Here is a 19,706-nt window from a genome sequence, read left to right as displayed (position 1 = left end):
ACCAGCAGTGCATTAAACAGCCAGATCCAGAGCAGAGTGGTCCTTCACTCCGCGCGCGCACACACACGCACATCTTGCCACTGCCATCTTAGGAGAGAGATGTGTATGTACCAATTCCCATCTGACCGCTCTGGGGGGAAGGGAGCCCAGTGGCTTCAGGCAGAGATTGCCCACCGTAAACCCCCCTCCCCACTTCCAGCCAACTGCCCAAGCTGCCTTCGGGCAAGGGGGCATCGGGGAGAAGCCCATGAAGCTCTGGCACAACCGCAATGCCCAATGCCAAAGAGAGAGGCCATCGCCACGCCAGGGCTGCTCCCCCCTACTTCCCCCCTGGACGCCCCCCCCCCAAGGATTCTGCCCCTGGAGGGCTGGCATCCTCCCGCAACGGAGGCTTGGCCCACTCGCGCAAAGCGGGGACCCACCGAGGCAGCCTCCATTTTATTGCCTCGCGTGAGGCTCCATCCATTTTCTCCGCTGGGATCGCCCAGGCAGCGGCTGCGGCGGGGAGGTTTCCCCGAGCCGTCTCGGGGCCAAAGGGGTCCGCCAGCCCACTTGGCTCAGAAGGGGTTGCGGGGGGGGGGGGATAGACGGGGTCCTCCCCAACGGCCGCTCGGCCTGGGTGAAGGGATGGGCGCATCCACGCGCGGACCGGCCGCTCGAGGGCCTCCCCCCCCCCACCCGCTCCTGCCCACCCGCGGGCGCCCGAGGAGGAGCGGCGGCGGCACCCACCTGTTCATACCAGTCGCGGTTGGAGCAGGTGCACTCGGGCCACCAGGCAGGGCTGCTGCCGTTGATCTTGGGGGTGCCCGCCCCGCCGCCGCCCCCCTTGGGCGGCCCCTGCTTGGGCGGCGCGGGGGGCGCGCTGTCGCGGGCCGTGGGCACCAGCTTGCCCTTGGCGCGGGCCGTGGGGGTGGCGCCCCCGGGCTGCGAGGGCAGCGTCTGCGAGCCGTAGCCCCCGTAGCCCCCGCCGCCGCCCCCGCCGCCTCCGCCGCCGACGAACTGCTCGTGCTGCTGCCACTCGCCGTAGCTGGGGGGCTCCATGCGCCGCAGGGCCGCCATGCGCGTCACCTCGTAGCACTCCGGGCAGCGGCAGCAGTGGTGGTGCTTGTGCATCTTGGCCGCGCCGAGACAATGACCCCGCCGGCCCCCGCGCGCCGCGCCCGCCGCCGCCCGCCCGCCGCCGAGCCCGTCACCTCCGCGGGCGCGCCGACCACGCCGCCGCCGTCGTCGTCGCTAGCGCAGCATCACCGCGGCGGCGGCGGCAGGCGCGCTGCATCGCCCAGCCCTCCGAGCCTGCCCAGCTCCGGGGAGGGGGCGCCCACTGCTGCTCCCGCCGGCCGCGGTCGCTGCTGCCAGGGGTGGCCGGGCGAGCGGGGGCTTCTGCGGGCTGGCGAGGAAGGGACCGCTGCCGCTGTTGCTGCTGCTGGCGGCGCGGCTGGGGAGAGCGGAGGGGCCGCCGCCGCCGCCGCTGCCTGCGCTCCCTGGACGGGAAAGGGGGAAGGCAGAGCATCGCGCTCGCCCCGCCGCTCCCGTTCGCCGCGCCGCAGCCAATCGGGGCGCAGGGCCGCGGCAGCAGCGCCGAGCATGTTAAGCAGGGGGCCTTAAAGGCGCAGCGGCCGCCCTCCCTCCCGCACACCGCCCCGGGGGTGGAGGCGGAGGAGCCGGCCCGGGCCTCTCCTCTCCACCCGCTTCTTCCCTCTGTCTGGACACTCGCCCTGCGAGGTAGGCCAGGCAAGGGAAAGCCCCCCCCCCCCCTGCAGGGCTGCGCTGGAAAGGCCAAAGAAACCCCGGCCTGGATTCTTCTTGCAGCGTCCAGAGGAGCTGCTTTGACTGGGGTCCCCATCCGAGGCACAGCTGGAAGCGGAGGAGCCCTTAACGGGAGGCCTTTCCCTCCTTCCTCCCGGTTGACCGGCTCCTCTTCTCCCTGACCCCGGCAGCTTCCCAAGGTCAGCCAAGGTCAGCCGGCTGCCGCCTCTGGCCTAGCCCAAGTCAGGGCTCTCTCTCCAAGGGCTGCTTCTTTGGCTGCCCTTTGGCACCCTCGCCTTCCCTCTGCCCCACAGCTGTGGGGCATCCTGGGGTTAACTAGACCTAACTCTGGTGGAGCCCAGGCCAGCCAGGCCTCCAAAGGCTATCTATCTCCCTCTAAGAAATTCCCTAGAAATGGTCTTTTCTGAAAGTGCGCACAGAATCTGAACTCTTAGATGGCATCCTGGCAGGGCACCAGCTCCCAAACCCACCACGGTCCAAATCCTCACTCGGGTGCTTACAAACGAAGCATGATTCACACCCGGTTCCACCTGTACATCACGTGCAAACTGAACCAAGCCTGATAGAAATAGCGGAGCAGCCTCGACCAGCGTGGAAGCTGCCGGGAGAATAATTTGCATTTTTATCTCACGCAGGGTGGAAAAAAACGAAGGAGGAGAAGCCTCTTCTTCTCAAAGTATGGCCTGCGACTCAGACAGGGCCCTTCTTCTTCCAACCGTACCTTCTCTACCTACACACACACACACACACAAACACACACCACCACCACCACCGCAATAGCAGTTAGACTTATATACCGCTTCATAGGGCTTTCACCCCTCCCTAAGTGGTTTACAGAATCAGCATATCGCCCCCAGAGTCTGGGTCCTCATTTTACCCACCTCGGAAGGATGGAAGGCTGAGTCAACCTTGAGCCGGCGAGATTTGAACCACCGAACTGCAGAACTGCAGTCAGCTGAAGTAGCCTGCAGTACAGCATTCTAACCACTGCACCACCTCTGCTCTTCAGATCCAAGAAATGCCTCTCAGGAGAGAAACAAACCCCCACAAAGGCCCATCAAAGCACGAGAGACCGTGAGTTCAAGTCCCACCTCAGCCAGGAAAGCTGGCTGGGTGGGTGACTTTGGGAAAATCCCACCTCACCCCCTCTCAGCCCAATCCACCTCACAGGATTGTTGTGGGGAAAAATAGGAGGGCTAGATACATGCACCGCCTTGGAGTTATTTGTAAAAGTAATAACGCAAATATGTAAATAAAAGTAAATAGGGTTTTTTTTGAAGCCTCCAACTAATAAGGTTTGTCTTTGGGGGCCATTATTAGTCGTGCTAGCTATGCTTCTTAATCGGGAATTGTGGGGTTCCTAGCCCAGCCCCAAATCCTGAATTTAGCAACTTGGGACACTTTTTTTTTTCTGCCTCTGGTAAACCTGACAATGGTCCGGTCTGTGGCTCCATGAGATTGAAGTGGAAGGTGAATCCTCCTCAAAAGAGGAGGGTGGAAGGGAGAGAAAGAGAAGGAGAGATAGTAGGAAAGGAAGAGGAAGAGTGGAGGAGAGGTAAGGGAAGAAGAAAGAGGTAAGGAGAGGTGGGTGGAAGGGAGAGAAAGAGAAGGAGAGAGGGCAGGAAAGAAAGAAGAAGAGTGGAGGAGAGGTAAGGGAAGAAGAAAGAGGTAAGGAGAGGAGGGTGGAAGGGAGAGAAAGAGAAGGAGAGATAGTAGGAAAGGAAGAGGAAGAGTGGAGGAGAGGTAAGGGAAGGAGAAAGAGGTAAGGAGAGGTGGGTGGAAGGGAGAGAAAGAGAGAGGGCAGGAAAGAAAGAAGAAGAGTGGAGGAGAGGTAAGGGAAGAAGAAAGAGGTAAGGAGAGGAGGGTGGAAGGGAGAGAAAGAGAAGGAGAGATAGTAGGAAAGGAAGAGGAAGAGTGGAGGAGAGGTAAGGGAAGAAGAAAGAGGTAAGGAGAGGTGGGTGGAAGGGAGAGAAAGAGAAGGAGAGATAGTAGGAAAGGAAGAGGAAGAGTGGAGGAGAGGTAAGGGAAGAAGAAAGAGGTAAGGAAAGGTGGGTGGAAGGGAGAGAAAGAGGAAAGGAGGGTGGAAGGGAGAGAAAGAGAAGGAGAGAGGGCAGGAAGGGGAAGAGAGAGGGTAGGAGTAGGGGAGAGGTAAGGGAAGAAAGAAAGGGAAGGCGAGGAGGAAGGAAGGAAGTAGAGAAGGAAGGGAGGGAGTAAAGAAAGGGAAAATAAGGTGGTGTTACAACAGGCGGAAGGGATGGTAAACAAAGCAACTCAAACTATATATTATAACCTGTTAAATGGAATAATAATAATATAAGAATGGCAAAGAAAAAGAATAACTATGTGAATGTATATCTATAATTGTATGTAGGAGAATAAATGACAGTAAGAATATAAAACACAATATAGGTAAACAATATTTTGTTATAAATAGCTAAGTATAAATAAATACAGAATTGTACATGAAAATGGATAACGAATAAGGGGACCATGAATGCAAGATAGAAATGTATAGAAAGGAAAACACTAACTGTAAAGAAACCGATACGGAACTGCTGTATGATATACGATGGAACTTCTTGTTCCTATGTTGTTTTAAGTCATGTGTTTGTTTTTGTTGATGTGTTTAAAATAAAAATTAAAAAAAAAAGAAGAATCCTCCTCAATCAAGCCTTGGGCAGCATGGGGAGCCCTGACCTGTACCCGAACCCCCCATCTCTCTCCCAGTGGGACCCTCCCATAAGACCACTGATGTTCTTCTCCACCCTGGACTCCTCTTGTCATATTCACAGCAGCCCCAGAAAGTGTCAGGTGGAGTGAGGGGCCGGCCACATCCAGAGGGTGGGATTTGAACCCTGGGCTCCCTGGAGCTGCACTTCTCCAAAACCTTATAACAGCCCCCCATCCTCATGCCAAACAAGGGCTACTCTGACAGAAACATAGTCAATTTTCACTCGTGTATATGTAAACACGACAATTTTTACCCGGTTGCCCGCTGTGCCCACTGGAATGCCACTCCAAAGTGGCACATGCCCCTTCCTTAACCATTACAGGGCCGGATTTTCCTATAGGCTAACTAGGCTTCAGCCTAGGGCCTCAAGATCAAGAGGGACCTACATTCAAATTGTTAGCAAAATTAAAATTACACTATTCTAAAAACAGTGAACACTAAAACACTGAACCGAAAATAAGGAGAAATTCTACACACGTGACTAATAAACAAACATAAAAATGTATTGGTTAAGATCGTTCCAGCGCCACGGCAGTTGGGGAGCCCGCCCACGTTCCCAGCACCGGCGGTCGGGCGAGAGGCGCGGCCGCTCCCAGTAGCCGCCCCGTCGACGCGGAGCCCACCAGCGGCCAGGCAGGTGAGGGCGAGGGGGCCGAGCCGGGCAGCTGAGCACAGCAGGGGAGGCGGCTGGCCTCGCTGCCTTTGCCGCAGAGCAGAGCCGCCCTCCGTCGGGAGGCCAGCTATATATATTGATATATATTGATATATATCACAGTAATGATGTATTTTATTGTCTCTCGTGTAATTTACAAACTTAAAAATGGGAGGTGAAAGGGCCTCATAAGTGGAATAGCCTAGGGCCTCTTTTCATCTAAATCCGGCCCTGATTACAGCGCATTGCAAGAATTGCCACCATCAATCCAACGCCACCCTCAAACTGCGCAAGGAGGTGGACCCCAAAGAATTTCAGCAATGGACCTTCCCTGCAGGGGAGAAGTGACCCTCCGGGACCCGATCAGCTGATCAATATTTGGAGGGTCCTGTTCTAAACGTCCCAGGACCACCAACGCAATCCACACTGGGTGGACCCCTGGCCCAAATTAAGCCTTGTTGGTTTCCCCTAGAGAGACGGACACACACACACACTCTCTCTCTCTCTCCCATGATGTTGCAAACTAGGATGACCATTCAGCCTGTTTTGTGAACTGCAGTGAGCCACTTCCTATTCCAGAAGCCAAACTGAATCAACTGCCTTGGTGGGATCTTCTGCATCCTACTAAGGGTGGGATCTCTCTCTCTCTCTCTCTCTCTCTCTCTCTCTCTCTCTCTCTCTCTCTCTCTCTCTCTCTCTCTCTCTCTCTCCCTCCCTCCCTCCCTCCCTCCCTCCCTCCCTTCCTCTCTCTCTCTCTCTCTCTCCAGATAAGAAGGACGGCGTAATTCCGAGGGACTCTGGAGCTCCTTTCTCAGGCGTCCAAAGCGAGGCCCACCATGCCCAGCCCTGACATGATGTGGCCCTTCTGCCTCCCTTGCCAAGAGAGCGTGGCACGACAAAACCGCGCTCGACTAAAGCGCGCCCGATTAAACCGCGTCGCTGACGTCATCAACAGGGCGACAACAGTGAGCGTGGAGAAAGAAGGGCGCTTTAAATAGCGCTTTGAAAGCAAGCCGATTCAAGTTAAGGTAAGGGTTAGGTTTAGGGTTAGGTTTCGGGTTAGGATTAGGTTTAGGGTTAGGTTAAGGGTTAGGTTTAGGTTTAGGGTTAGGTTAAGGGTTAGGATTAGGTTTAGGGTTAGGTTAAGGGTTAGGTTTAGGGTTAGGATTAGGTTTAGGGTTAGGTTAAGGGTTAGGATTAGGTTTAGGGTTAGGTTAAGGGTTAGGATTAGGTTTAGGGTTAGGTTAAGGGTTAGGTTTAGGGTTAGGTTAAGGATTAGGATTAGGATTAGGTTAGGGTTAGGTTAAGGATTAGGTTTAGGGTTAGGATTAGGATTAGGTTTAGGGTTAGGTTAAGGGTTAGGATTAGGTTTAGGGTTAGGTTAAGGGTTAGGTTTAGGGTTAGGTTTAGGGTTAGGTTAAGGGTTAGGATTAGGTTTAGGGTTAGGTTAAGGGTTAGGTTTAGGGTTAGGTTTAGGGTTAGGTTAAGGGTTAGGATTAGGTTTAGGGTTAGGTTAAGGGTTAGGTTTAGGATTAGGTTTAGGGGGGTTAGGTTTAGGGGTTAATTTTAGGTTTAGCGTTTACAGCGTGCTTCTGTCTCCGCACTGTTGTCGCCCTGTGATGACGTCAGCTACGCGGTTTCGTCGAGCGCCCTTTAGTCGAACGCGGTTTTGTGGTGGAACCCAAGAGAGGACCAGGGGAAACTGAGACAATTAAAAGGTGGAAGCGGCCTCATCCCCAGAGCTAAGCCCCAAAGGGAGAGGGACGAGGTGATGCAACTTGTTGGAGGGTTTAACACTCGGTCCTCCAAAACCCCGCCACGGTGACATTGGGGCCCAAATCAAGACCTCACGGGGGGGGGGGGGGCAAATGAGCATTATGTGAGTCCTACCACCTGCCTAGCGAATGCAAATGGGGAACTTCATCGCCTTTGGGAGCCAATGGCTAGCAGCTCCGCGAGGCCCCAGGAAGCCCCTTCTGAGCACAGGGGAAACCCCCATCCCCAACACGGTGGCGTTGAAGCGGACTTCACAAGTCGGATTTCCTTTCAGAGAGGCTTCCACACTTATGCTGGGGTGGGCAGCTCCTAGCCGCCCCCTCCCCCATCCTTCCAGATCCAGGAACAGCCGCCCCTCCAGCGATCTCCCTTGAATGTCCTTCCAGGCCTCTGGATCTCAAGGTCTGGAAAAGCAGAGGGGGGGAGAGGCAGGCTGTTCCTTCAAACACCCTCCCCCCCCCTCCCTGGGTCCCCTTTAAAGAAGGAAAGTAATACAACAGATTTCTGAATGGCTGTTCCCTCCCCCTCCCACCCACTCACTTCCTAGCCAATCGGCAAGCTGGAATCCCAGCAGCAGAGATCTCTTAAAGGCACCGCTGAAGGCTGTCCAGAATCCCATTTCCAGGTGGCTTTCCCCAAAGCGCCCCCCCCCCCTTCAGTGGTTTTGCCTCTTTGGCCAATTCTTCCCTGCCAACCCGGTGATGCCCAAGTGGCCGGATGGCATGCAAAGCCACGAGGCCGTCTTGGGATGCCAACGCCATCAACGTCCCCTGGAAGAGAGCTTGCCCAGGAGAATCTGCTGCTCATGGAGAATCTGCCCCCAGGGAGACACAACTGACTGGACAAAAGCTTTCCCGGTCACTCCAGAGATGTGTGGGGCAGCACTTCCGAATGGAGGGAATCACCCCACATCCTCTGAAGAGACGAGGGTTGGCATAGAACAGTGTTTCTCAACCTTGGCCCACCTGAAGATGCGTGGACTTCAACTCCCAGAATCCCCCAGCCAGCATGGGAGTTGAAGTCCCCGCATCTTCAGGTGGGCCAAGGTTGAGAAACACTGGCATAGAATCTCTCTCATAGCCACTAAGTATTTGCTACAATAGGCCACCATGCTGCCCCCCGCCCCTCGGAAGAGAGTGCAGAAAAAGCGATGGCTCTGAGCAAGTTATCTTGTCCTGATGGGGCTGGGGGGGGGGGTGCAGAGGGAAAGCAGGATTGAATCAGGGCTTGGAGGCCCCCCAGTTAGGCTCTGCCCCAGCCCCTCTCATCTTCCTGCTCCCCAGTTACCGGGAACTGCCAGGACTGGAAATGGCGGCTGGGCACGTGGCTGCGCTCCAGAGCCGACCAGGGGCCGCAGAGGGTTGTTCCCTCCACTTCAGGAGAGGAGCCACATCCTGAGGCCTGAAAGTGAGCGCGGGTTGGGGGGGGGGGGAGATTGGGGAGTTGGAGTTGGAGCAGGGAGGAAGCCAGGAGACCCTCCTCTGCCCCTTGTCCCCGTGCCTGCCCCCAATAAGTGCCTGTCCCTGGGGCAGAGGACCCAGCTGCCCTTGCTTCTACCTGGAATGACCAGCCAGAAACGTCAGGATGCTGCCCCCCCCCACCCCGCAGGACAGGATGGAGCTCCCAGCTGAAACCAACGTGAGACTCGAGGTTCCCAATCTCCCCCCCCCAAAAAAAGAAAGGTCTCCTCTGCCATTCCTGCAGCCAGCCTGGCTCCATTCAAGCAGCAGCTGGGTTGCTAAGCAGCCGCGGGAAGATGTCCGGAGAGGAAGAAGCCCACGTGAAATCCGCTGCGCGCTCGTGGCCCAAACCTAGGCTCTCCCCTCCGCTGCAAGGAGGACCATCAACCCCCCCCAACTCCATATTTTTTTTTTGACACTCAGGAGGCTGATGGACACTCCCAGATAACAGCTGACCTTCCGACAGCACTGAACCACTGGCTGTGCTTGCAATCAAACGAGGGATGCTCTGAGAATACAATCTGGGGGCAGAAGCAGGATTCAGTGGTTCCACCACAAAACCGCGTTCGACTAAAGCACGCTCGACGAAACCGCGTACCTGACATCATCACAGCGCGACAAAAAAAGCACACTGTGAGCGCTAAAGCAAAAATTAATCCCTAAACCTAAACCTAACCCCCCGAAACCTAACCCGAAACCTAACCCGAAACCTAACGCTAACCCTTAACCTAACCCTAAACCTAACCCTAACGCTTAACCTAACCCTAACCCTAACCCTAACCCTTAACCTAACCCTAACCCTAACCCTTACCTTAACGTGAATCGGCTTGCTTTCAAAGCGCTTTTTAAAGCACCCTTTTTTCTCCGCGGTCGCTGTTGTCGCACTGCTGATGACGTCAGCAACGCGCTTTAATCGGGCGCGCTTTAGTGGACCGCGGTCTTGTCGTTCCACGGGATTCAGCTATGCCCTCATTCACTGTCATTCTCCCCCCACCCCACCCCCCGCCCCAAACCTTAACATTACTGACTTCCAGAACCGGCTGGGCCAAAGATTCTAGGAGTGTGATTGATGCGTGGAGACCTTCATGCAAGAAAAATGGCAGGGCACCCCTTTGAGTTCAGCTTGCTAAGTCTTTTTTCCTTGGGGGGGGGGGGCTGCTGGTTTAAGGGGAAGAGCAAAGCAGGCTGCCCCAAGGGCTCTTAAACACAACTGGACTCCAGAGAGAAATTAGTTTCACACACACAAACACACACATACACACACAATTCTCCTGCCCCCTCCTCTCTGGATCCCACTGGATCTTCTCCCAGTCTTGTCTCACCACCCCCACCACCCCCAGATCTCCTCATTTCACAGGAGGCCGAGCCCTACTGCTCCCATTTCTGGTTTTGCCCCCCCCCCCCCAGCTGCTTCTCTGCAGCATTTTTTTTTTTCTGACAAATTTTTTTATTTCCATTTTCATACACTCACATGTATACTGGACATAGCCAACACCATTAAACAATAATTGCATCAATTCCTCTTGTCAACAAGGCCCCAGAAAATAGAAACCCAATATAACTCTTCCGCCCTCCATACACCTCTTTCTTCCACCCCCCTCCAACTTTCTATCTTCTCTCCATCATCCCCCTCTACCCTACTTCCCCTTCCCCTCTACCACTCCTCTCTCCACATCCACTCCCCCCCTTCCTTCTCACCTTTCCCTCCCACCCTCTCTCCTATCCCTCTCTGCCCATCTTTCTTCTTTCCCACTCCTCCGCTCCTTGGTGTATTTCCGCTACATATCAATATACTTGGCCTATTCAATATATCAATATACTTGGCCTATTCTCTGCAGCGTTGAGACCCTCACCTTGGGCAAGACGCCGCTGACCCCCACCACCACCAGGCTGCAGACTTGTGCGGGCAGCTCCATCCTGCTCTGGGTCACTCTCACCAACTGGGGCACCGGTTCTGCCTCTACGGCCCCCGTTGCTCTTCCCTGTAAGGTTGAAAAAAAAAAGCAATGAACTCTGGGGTAGAGAGGAAAAGGGGGGGGGGCTTCCATTCTGAAAGGCAAACAGTCTTTGCCCACTCTGGCCTCACCTGGGATTGTGGGATTCCTCAGCAACCAGAGGGAAAAGCCCACCGAGTTGCAAAGGACTCGACACACACCCCCTGGGGCCCATGCACACACACACCCCAGGTTAGCCCTGGCTGCATCAGTGGAATCCCCCCCCTCCCTAGCCTCACAGCCATCCTAAGGAGGCACAAGGCGGAAGCGGGGTGTGTGTGTGTGTGTGGGAGTCTCTTTTTGCTGATACTCTCTGTAACTCCACTGAGTTTCATGGAGGCATCTGAGATGCTTTTGAAGGCTTGGAAGATTTATTTGCACCCTTGCCTAAGATTCACGCTGATTAGCAGCGCCCGAGAGAGCTACGGAGGCATTTGCTAATAATCCTTCCTCCTGGAAGTCACTTTTTCTCAAATCTGTTCCTCCGGGCGCCTAAGCCATTGACCGGGTGACAAGCCTCCACCGTGCCTGCTGTTGCCATGAGGATGGGAGCCCCGTGCTTTCCCCTTTCACAAAATAAGCACTGAAAAAGCACAGGCCCTCATTTTTTTTTCAAGGCTCGGCCAATTAAAACACAGCTTGTTGAGGCAGCCCCTCAAGGTCAGCCTGGAAGGGGAGCAGAGCCCACCCCTGCCACTGACCAGCCGGGGTCTCCTTCCTGGCCTTGGACATTGGGAAGCCAGGAGATGATGGGAGGCAGAAGGTGGGAGGGAAAGGGGGGGGCTGTGGGGAGGAGCTACCTGTTAAGTACTTTGAATATGTTAAGTACTTTGAATGCATGCAGTTTCCACCAAGGTCCTCTGCTACCAGCAGGAATTCATTTAAGCAGATTTTTTATTATTATTTTTCCCCTTCTACAACACCTTACAGTCATTACATCAACATTATTATGTCTTCATACCTGTACATGTATATAATATTTCGCTTCTATATTTGCACACCTTTATACACAGTTCTATATATATTTATATATATATTATTTTTTGGCTTAATTAATTTTTATTCTTGTTTTGCAGCCATTTGTACCAATTGTTCCAAATTTCATAACATCCCGACTCTTCTTTATCTTTTAATTTCAGTGTTAATTTGTCCATCTCTGCACAATCCAAAGGTTTTTTTTTTAAATCACTAATTCGTCCGAGGGGGTATTATTTTGTTTCCAGCATTGGGCAAATGCTATTCTAGCTGTAGTTAGCAGATGTGAGAACATGTACTTAATTTTCTTTGTATATTTCCCTCATTTAAATCTGATTGGCCAAAAACTTTGCCGGAGGGTTTATAAAAGGACTTCTGCAGGACAGAACCTTCCCTGGATTGTAGATAGTAGTCACTGAATAAAGAGTTGTTGTTATAACGCATTAATAGAAATGGATTCGGAAACAGAATTAGTTAAAAGACTGTATGATAAAGTGGGCACAAAATTTTGAAGAACCAATAATGTTGGATACATGGGGAAAGATTTGGATGAGAAACGTAAAATTTACACAAGCCCCAAATTTGAGAGAAAACTTTTATAAGATGTTTTATAGATGGCATTTAGATCCTAAAAAACTGGCCTCTGTGTATCCGAATTTACAACCTAAATGCTGGAGATGTGATTGTCTCGAGGCTACATACTATCATATATGGTGGACTTGTAAAAAGGTAAAAGCATTTTGGATAAAAATGTGGTGGATTATGCAAAATGTTCTTTAAAAAAGGATAACGTTTACCCCTCAGTTATTCTTGTTAGGTATAATTACTGATTGTACAGTTATGGAGACTAACTTGATTTTGTACTTAATAACAGCAGCAAGACTGTTGGTGGTGCAATACTGGAAGAAGGAAGACTTGCCTACTATTCAAGAATGGACATTAAAAGTAACAAACCTAGCAGAGATGGCTAAAATATCAGCATATCTCAAGGACCACTCAAACGAGAGATATAAACTGGAGTGGAATAGATGGATTGACTATACTCAAAATAAATACGGGACTAAGAAATTCCAGATAGTTTATGACTGAAGAAACAAGGAATGATATAATCTGTTTAGAGTTAGCCTAGCAAAGAGGAGTTAAAGCTCAAGTGAAAGATGATACTAACTTTTTTTAAAGTTCATTTTAGAATATCTTTGTTAAAGATTCATACCCTGTATTGGTTCTGGGAAGTCGGGGGGGGGGGGGAAGGTTGGGGGGGTTAGGGTGGGGAGGGGAGGGGAGGGGGAGGGAGGTAAACATTCATAAAAGGGTTTTTTTTCAAAAATTTTCAATTAAAAAAAAAAGGTGTTGTTACTGAGCCTGCCTCCTCCGTTCACCCAATCTAACACCACTCTAATGCCCAAATTGTGGACCTGCCTCCCACCATGCCCCCTCCACCGGTGCCAGTCTGGGGGGTGCCCAGGGCAGCCTCCAATCATGGCAGGGGAATAAAAGGGCCGCTGCAGCACCTGGGATTCCCCCAGGGTCCACCACTGCCTGGAGAAAGGCAAAAAGAAAGGCCAGAAGAGCCCTGGGGCTTCTGCATTGGACTCCGGTGGAAAAGGTTCTCCCCACGTGCTTCTGCCCAGCTCTGCAGACAAAAGGGAAGGAGGGAAGGGAAGGGCATACTGTCACAGAGCCGAAGGGAGACTTGGGGCAAAAGGGCTTGGCCCCAGTCTAAGGGCAGCTTCTCACCCCTGGTACAACTAATTAGGTGTCCAGGGAGCTAGAAGAGGTGTGAAAGGAAAAATGGGAAAGGAAAGGAAGATAAAAGAAGGGGAAAGGGAAGGGAAAGAAGATAAAAGGAGGAGGTAGGGAAGAGAAGGAAAGGAGGTTAAAAGAAGGAGGAAGGGAAGATAAAAGAAGGAGGAAGGGAAGGAAGATAAAAGAAGGAAAAAGGGAAGGGAAGGAAGGGAAGATAAAAGAAGGAGGAAGGGAAGGAAAGGAAGATAAAAGAAGGAAAAGGGAAGAAAAGGAAGATAAAAGAAGAAAGGGAAGGAAGATAAAAGAAGGAAAAAGGGAAGGGAAGGAAGGGAAGATAAAAGAAGGAGGAAGGGAAGGAAAGGAAGATAAAAGAAGGAAAAGGGAAGAAAAGGAAGATAAAAGAAGAAAGGGAAGGAAGATAAAAGAAGGAAAAAGGGAAGGGAAGGAAGGGAAGATAAAAGAAGGAGGAAGGGAAGGAAAGGAAGATAAAAGAAGGAAAAGGGAAGAAAAGGAAGATAAAAGAAGAAAGGGAAGGAAGATAAAAGGAGGAAGGGAAGGAAAGGAAGATAAAAGAAGGAGGAAGGGAAGGGAAGGAAGATAAAAGAAGGAAAAGGGAAGGAAAGGAAGAAAAGAGGAAAGGGAAGGAAGATAAAAGACGGAAAAGGGGAGGGAAGGAAGATAAAAGAAGGAAGGAAAGGAAGATAAAAGGAGGAAGGGAAGGAAAGGAAGATAAAAGAAGGAAAAGGGAAGGGAAGGAAGAAAAGAGGAAAGGGAAGGAAGATAAAAGAAGGAAAAGGGAACGGAAGGAAGATAAAAGAAGGGGAAGGGAAGGAAGATAAAAGGAGGAAGGGAAGGAAGGGAAGATAAAAGAAGGAAAAGGGAAGGAAGATAAAAGAAGGAAGGAAAGGAAGATAAAAAGGAGGAAGGGAAGGGAAGGAAAGGAAGATGAAAGAAGGAAAAGGGAAGGGAAGGAAGATAAAAGAAGGGGAAGGGGAAAAGAAAGGAAAAAGGAGAGGAACGGGAGCCCCTCAGTCTCACCTGCAGTGGGTGGCCCTCTTGGCCCTTTGGGTCAGCAACATCCTGGCTCTTGGAGGGCCCCCCGGGCCCCAGACCAGCGGATCCATTTTGCTGGCAAGCAGGGAGCACACTCAGCTTATAGCACTCCTGGATGTCTGGGGGACGACAGACCGAAAGACGCCTTGAGAGTCCAGCTCAGGAGACCCTCCTGCCTTGACCCCTAGCAGAGGAGCCCCTTCCCCCCCACAAAGAACCTCTAAGCATCCTGGGACGCCATTCAGGCAGGCCCACGGTGTCTGAGGGAGACACGATCAGCTTTTTCCGGGAACTTTTCCAGGCCAGCAGCAAGCAAGGCCCCTAGGCTGAACCTCCCACCCCCCAAATGCACCTTGTTCTCCCTCCCCAGGGTGGGAAGAGCCGACCCTCCCAAATGCCATTCCCAGAGGTCACCGCTCCTCCCTGCAGCCCCTCAGCAGAATCCAGAGTGGTTGAAGGGAGAGCTGGCTCCCGGGCATCCCTGCAAGGGCCACAGGCACATCCTCCCGGCTGAGGGAGCCAGGCAGGAAGAGCCAGGGGGTGGGGGGGTCTCACCCGCAGAGCTAAAAAGGAGCTCTACCCCGCATGGAGCCCGGAGCTTAGCCAGCAGAGGGAGCAATCGTGGCCCCCCTGAGAAGGCTCTCCGGGCCCCCCAGGCTCAGCTGCCCGGAGAATGTCCTCTGTAGAGACGGCTATCTTTGTGGGCGGCCCCCACCCCCGCCAGGCAGCGGCTCTGGTTTAAGGACCCCTATGCCCAGGTGCACCCCCAGGAGGGGCACGGCCTGCATGCCCGGCTGTTGCCAGCCAGCCCCCCCTTACCCAGCAGGGCCTGGAAAAGCTCGCTCTGAAATATACGGGTCACTTTCTCGATCGAGGCTCGCAGAGGCTGCTCGGCCGGGGACTGCAGAATGCCCCGATAGCGGGCCAGGATCGCCACGGCTCGCTGGGTATCTGCAAGGCAAGAGCAAAGCTTGAGGGAGACCCGGGACAGAGGGGGGGGGCTCTATCCAGCAACACCGCCCCCTCCCCAGCCAGGATACACGGCACAGGCAGGTTCCTGCAGCTGGCAGAGGCCACTTCCTTGTCTCTCCACCTTTCCTAACAGGGCTCAGAACCCAGGATCCACATTCACACAATCTGGGCTGTTTTGTCCCCTGGAGAGCCCCAAAGGGCAGTGCTGGCGGTCCCAGGGGTCCCAGCTAGAGTGGGCTGGTCTGGATGGGAGGTTTGTATAACCAGGACCGGTTCTCCACCTGGAAGGGATCTCTTTTGGAGGGAGGGATCAGAGGTGGGTTCCTACCAGTTCACCCCTATTCGGTAGAACCGGTCCGTCAAATGTACCGAACTGGTTAGAAGAGGTTCCACCAGTGGACCCGGAAAGCAGGCCACACTTACAGAAGAGGTTCCAAAAATTTTTGAAACCCACCACTGGGAGGGACCCCAATTTCTCGGGGGGGGGGGGTTGAGGGGGATTGAAGGTGCTGCCAGCTTCAGCCCGGCTTCCAGAAGGGCAGCCTTGCATTGATGGGAAGACTCCTGGCCTTCTTCATCCTCGCTTTCTTCCCCCATGCAACCCCCCTCTCAGCATTTCATCCGGAGAAGGGCCAGGACAATGCCCAGACCTGCCCCACCGCCTGCTCTCCCTGGCTAGCAAGAAGACCACCCCCCCTTCCCTCTCTGAAGTCCAGAGGGAGCCCAGAATCTCAGTCTGGGAAGGGTCCACCCGACCCCTCACCCAAAGGGCCCCTGTATGCTCTCCGTGCACCCCTAGGCCCACAAGACCCCCAGCAATGCCCTAACCTGAGGGCTCTGTAAATGGGCCCCCCAAAAAGTCATGGAAATAGGTAGGCAGGTGCTTCCTCTTTCAGGTCCATCCCTTGGAGACCCTCTTGGCTCAGCACCACCTTCAGGGCTCAAGGTTAGGTGGCCTCCCAGGACAGAAGGAAAAGGTGAGCAGCTTTTCCAAAGAAACGTGGCATTCATGAGGACTAGAAGCACGACTAGTCCTCATGAATGGCACGTTAGGGTTAGGGGAGATCGAGGCCTGACTGCAGACCCTCTAGCAGGGGCAACCTCGGGGGGAAGGGGCGGGAAAGGAGCAAAGAATCCGGCGGTGGAAGTCCACACACGCGGGCGGGAGACGGGGGTCGCCAGGAGCCTCTCAGGGCCGGCACTGGGGCTCCCCGACTCCCCTCCCAACCCCGCTCCCGAAGCTCCGGGCGCCGCCTGGACGACTTGAGCGCCTCCGGAACTCCTGCTGGGAAGTCCCCGGCCCCGCTTCCCTCTCCTCCACCCTATCCGGAAAAGTGGAGAAAGTTCCTGCCCAGCCGGTCCGAGTCCGGCGCCCGGAAAGGCCGCTGCTTCTGGGCCCCTGCAAGAGGGGGGAAAAGGGGGGTCCCAGCGGCCCAGAAGCTCCTTCCGAGCAGCCCCGGATCGCGCCGGCCCCGCGGGTTGCGCCGCAGCGCTTCAGCCCGCCCGACCCCCGAGCCCCACCTAGGGCCGGCGCCCCTTACCCTCGCGGCTGCTCATCGGGCCGGGCTGCGCGTCCTCGGGAGGAAGGCGGGCGAGGGGCGAGGGGCGAGGGTTGGGCCGGCCCGCCCTGGCCGGAGGAAGGGCGGGAAGAGCGGCGGCCGAAGGGGCCGCCTCCAACTTTCCGAGCGGGCGGACTGGCCGGCAGCCGACCGGGAAGCGGCTGCCAGGCACTCCCCCTCGCGATCTTGAGGACTAGAAACGCTGCACTCGGGCCGCAGCAGACAACCGTCCCCGGGGGGGGGGGAGATCGGACACCCAAAGCCGCCCGAAGCCCCTCGGGGGGCGAGGCTCCGGAGCGCTGGCGGCGAGGGGTCTGGGCTGCGCCTTCTCGGGCGAGCGTCCGACGACCCCTCCCCAAACTTTCCCCCTTTGGCGACTTGGGCTTCCTTCGGGACTCCCGGCTGCGAGTTCAGCCTTCGGCCCAGCCCGTGGACTCCACAGCCTGCCTGCCAGCGTTCTTCACGTGTCTCGGCGCGGGCGGAGACACGGGTCGGGGCTGTCCGTGGGGACGGCTTCTAGAGGGAAGCCGCGTAGCCGAAAGACGCGTTTCTGGCTTCCCGCGCCCGCTTTTTCCCAGCTTGCGGTTCCGTCCCTTGGAAAGTTTGAACGACGGGGTTTTCTCCTTCCTCTCCGCCCTGGAAGAGTCAACTGAAGTTGGACCCAACTTTTCCGCCGTTTTATTTATTTTATTTTATTTTAAAGACTTATATACCGCTTCATAGGGCTTTCAGCCCTCTCTAAGCAGTTTACAGAGTCAGCATATTGCCCCCAACAACAATCCGGGTTCTCATAATCCGGGTTCTCATTTTACCCACCTCGGAAGGATGGAATAGCAATAGCAATAGCAGTTAGACTTATATACCGCTTCATAGGGCTTTCAGCCCTCTCTAAGCGGTTTACAGAGTCAGCATATTGCCCCCAACAACAATCCGGGTCCTCATTTGACCCACCTCGGAAGGATGGAAGGCTGAGTCAACCCTGAGCCGGTGAGATTTGAACAGCCGAACTGCAGAACTGCAGTCAGCTGAAGTAGCCTGCAGTGCTGCATTTCACCACTGCGCCACCCTTTGGCTCCGTTTGCGGGTGAGAGACCGGTGCCTGGCCAAGAAGGGCGGTGGTTGCGCTGGGGGTCTCTCTCCTATTCAGAGGAAGCCCCGATTGCCAACTGCCACCAGTGAAAAGACGCCCCCCTTCAAATGGGGGACTCACCCCCCCCCCAGCGAAAAGGGGAGTTCCTTCCCAGGAAATGACTCGGCTGGGGTGGGGGGGGGGGAGATGCCTCCATCACGGGGAGCCAGTCTTGCCCCTTCTGCCCTCATTGATGCCCCCTTCCTTCTCACATGCCTCAAACACGGAGAATGGAAAACTCCCAGGCAATCTTAAACACTCCCAAGAGCCATTTGGACCCATTTCCCACAGGAAAAAAAAATCACAGGGAGCCACAAAACCCTTTCCATGCCTGGCCACAAAACTTGTATATGTAATTGAATTAAATGTTCTTTTTTCTTCTGAAACTTCTCTTGGATTTCCCCATGTTTGGCCTAGGCCAGTGTTTCTCAACCTTGACGACTTTAAGTCCTGTGGACTTCAACTCCCAGAATCCCCCAGCCAGCTGTGCTGGCTGGGGGATTCTGGGAGTTGAAGTCCACAGGATTTAAAGTCGCCAAGGCTGAGAAACACTGGCCTAGGTCCTAGGGGGAATTGAAAAGCTCAAGAAATCACATGCCAGCGCACATCAGCAGGCGTGACCCATATTTTGAGCAACAGGGAGCCACAGCAGAGCCGCAGATTCCTGACCCCTATCCTAGACCTAGGCGTCACACGGGAGGGGTATAAGAAAGATGTGCTCTTAATGTAAATATGCAGGCGGAAAAATGATATGAATTGACACGTTAAATAGCAATTACAAGAATGCATATTTAAGAATGAATTTGAAAGGAAAAAACAAAAAACTTTTTTTTAAAAAAAGATGTGCTCTATCTAATTATACACGTTGCTAACTGCGGCGCGTATAACTTTTATGCGCAGTATTGGAAAAAAGAAAATATCCCATCAGAGTAGCTGCAGTTCGGCGGTTCAAATCTCACCAGCTCAAGGTTGACTCAGCCTTCCATCCTTCCGAGGTGGGTGAAATGAGGACCCAGACTGTGGGGGCGATATGCTGGCTCTGTTAAACCGCTTTGAGAGGGCTGAAAGCCCTATGAAGCGGTATATAAGTCTAACTGCTATTGCTAGAGTTGGACATAATTAGGAAACTTCTGGCTTGCGCGAAAGCAGATCGGCTCACTCTCGAATTTAAAAAAAGGGGGAATCAGAATACTACGAAGTTTGGAACAGTTTTTATGATTGGTATAAGGTGACAAGACTGGAACAAACTGTATATAATGTGATTGGATAGAAGGATAAATAATGTACTAAGTAAGCTAATAGTTATTGGGTGAGATTATTTGTATCTAATGTGATTGTATGGTCCTTACGACTTCGCTGTTTTAAATGCAAAAACAATAAAAATGTATTTTTAAAAAAGAGTTTTGTTTTCTGTCTAGGAGAAGAGAAAAAGGCCTGGGACAGCAGCAGAATTCCATTGTGGGAGGCTGGCAAAGTTCCCCCCCTCCCTCCCCAGCAAGTCCCTGTTTCAAAACAGCGGGCCTCCCCCCCACCCCCTCCCCAAGGGTCTCTGGACGTCCAGCCCACAACGCTCGGCCTCTTGGGCTGCCAGGAATGGTTGAGTCACTGGGCACAGCAGAAGATTCCCTCCCTGGGAAGAAAACAGCAGCTCATTCCAAATCACGTGTGGGCTGCAGAAGAGACCTCGTCTTCAGAGCCCCCCCCCCGCCTCCCCTCCTCAAATTAAATCACTCGAGTCCTACGTTTTAATGAACACCAATGGGCCAAACATTTTTGATAGTCATTGTGACCCAAAATCAGGGGCTTTGAGGGTTCTGCTGCAGCTCCTGAAGGGCTACGACCCCCCCTCCACAAGTCACTTAGCTGCCCTGCTCCCCCCCCCAAGCGATAGA

General features: G+C 53.7%; 1 protein-coding gene across 1 annotated transcript in view; it reads right to left on the bottom strand.

Annotated features, from left to right (window-relative positions):
* DLG3 (discs large MAGUK scaffold protein 3) overlaps positions 1 to 16,812 on the bottom strand; it is a 51,028-nt gene extending 34,216 nt beyond the window's left edge. Inside the window, exons 1-4 of the mRNA XM_032227565.1 lie at positions 16,668 to 16,812; positions 14,974 to 15,105; positions 14,140 to 14,273; positions 10,240 to 10,368 (exon numbers count right to left, since the gene is read on the bottom strand). Of these exons, the coding sequence (XP_032083456.1) occupies positions 10,240 to 10,368; positions 14,140 to 14,273; positions 14,974 to 15,105; positions 16,668 to 16,683 (411 nt within the window). The 5' untranslated portion in view covers positions 16,684 to 16,812. The remainder of the gene's footprint in view (positions 1 to 10,239; positions 10,369 to 14,139; positions 14,274 to 14,973; positions 15,106 to 16,667) is intronic.
* Between the last annotated feature and the right edge of the window lie 2,894 nt (positions 16,813 to 19,706).

This window comes from Thamnophis elegans, chromosome 12, assembly GCF_009769535.1.
Source record: "Thamnophis elegans isolate rThaEle1 chromosome 12, rThaEle1.pri, whole genome shotgun sequence".
In the NCBI taxonomy this organism is placed as follows: domain Eukaryota; kingdom Metazoa; phylum Chordata; class Lepidosauria; order Squamata; family Colubridae; genus Thamnophis; species Thamnophis elegans.
The sequence above is the reverse complement of the archived record's forward strand: the minus strand, read 5'-3'. Positions and strand labels throughout refer to the sequence as shown.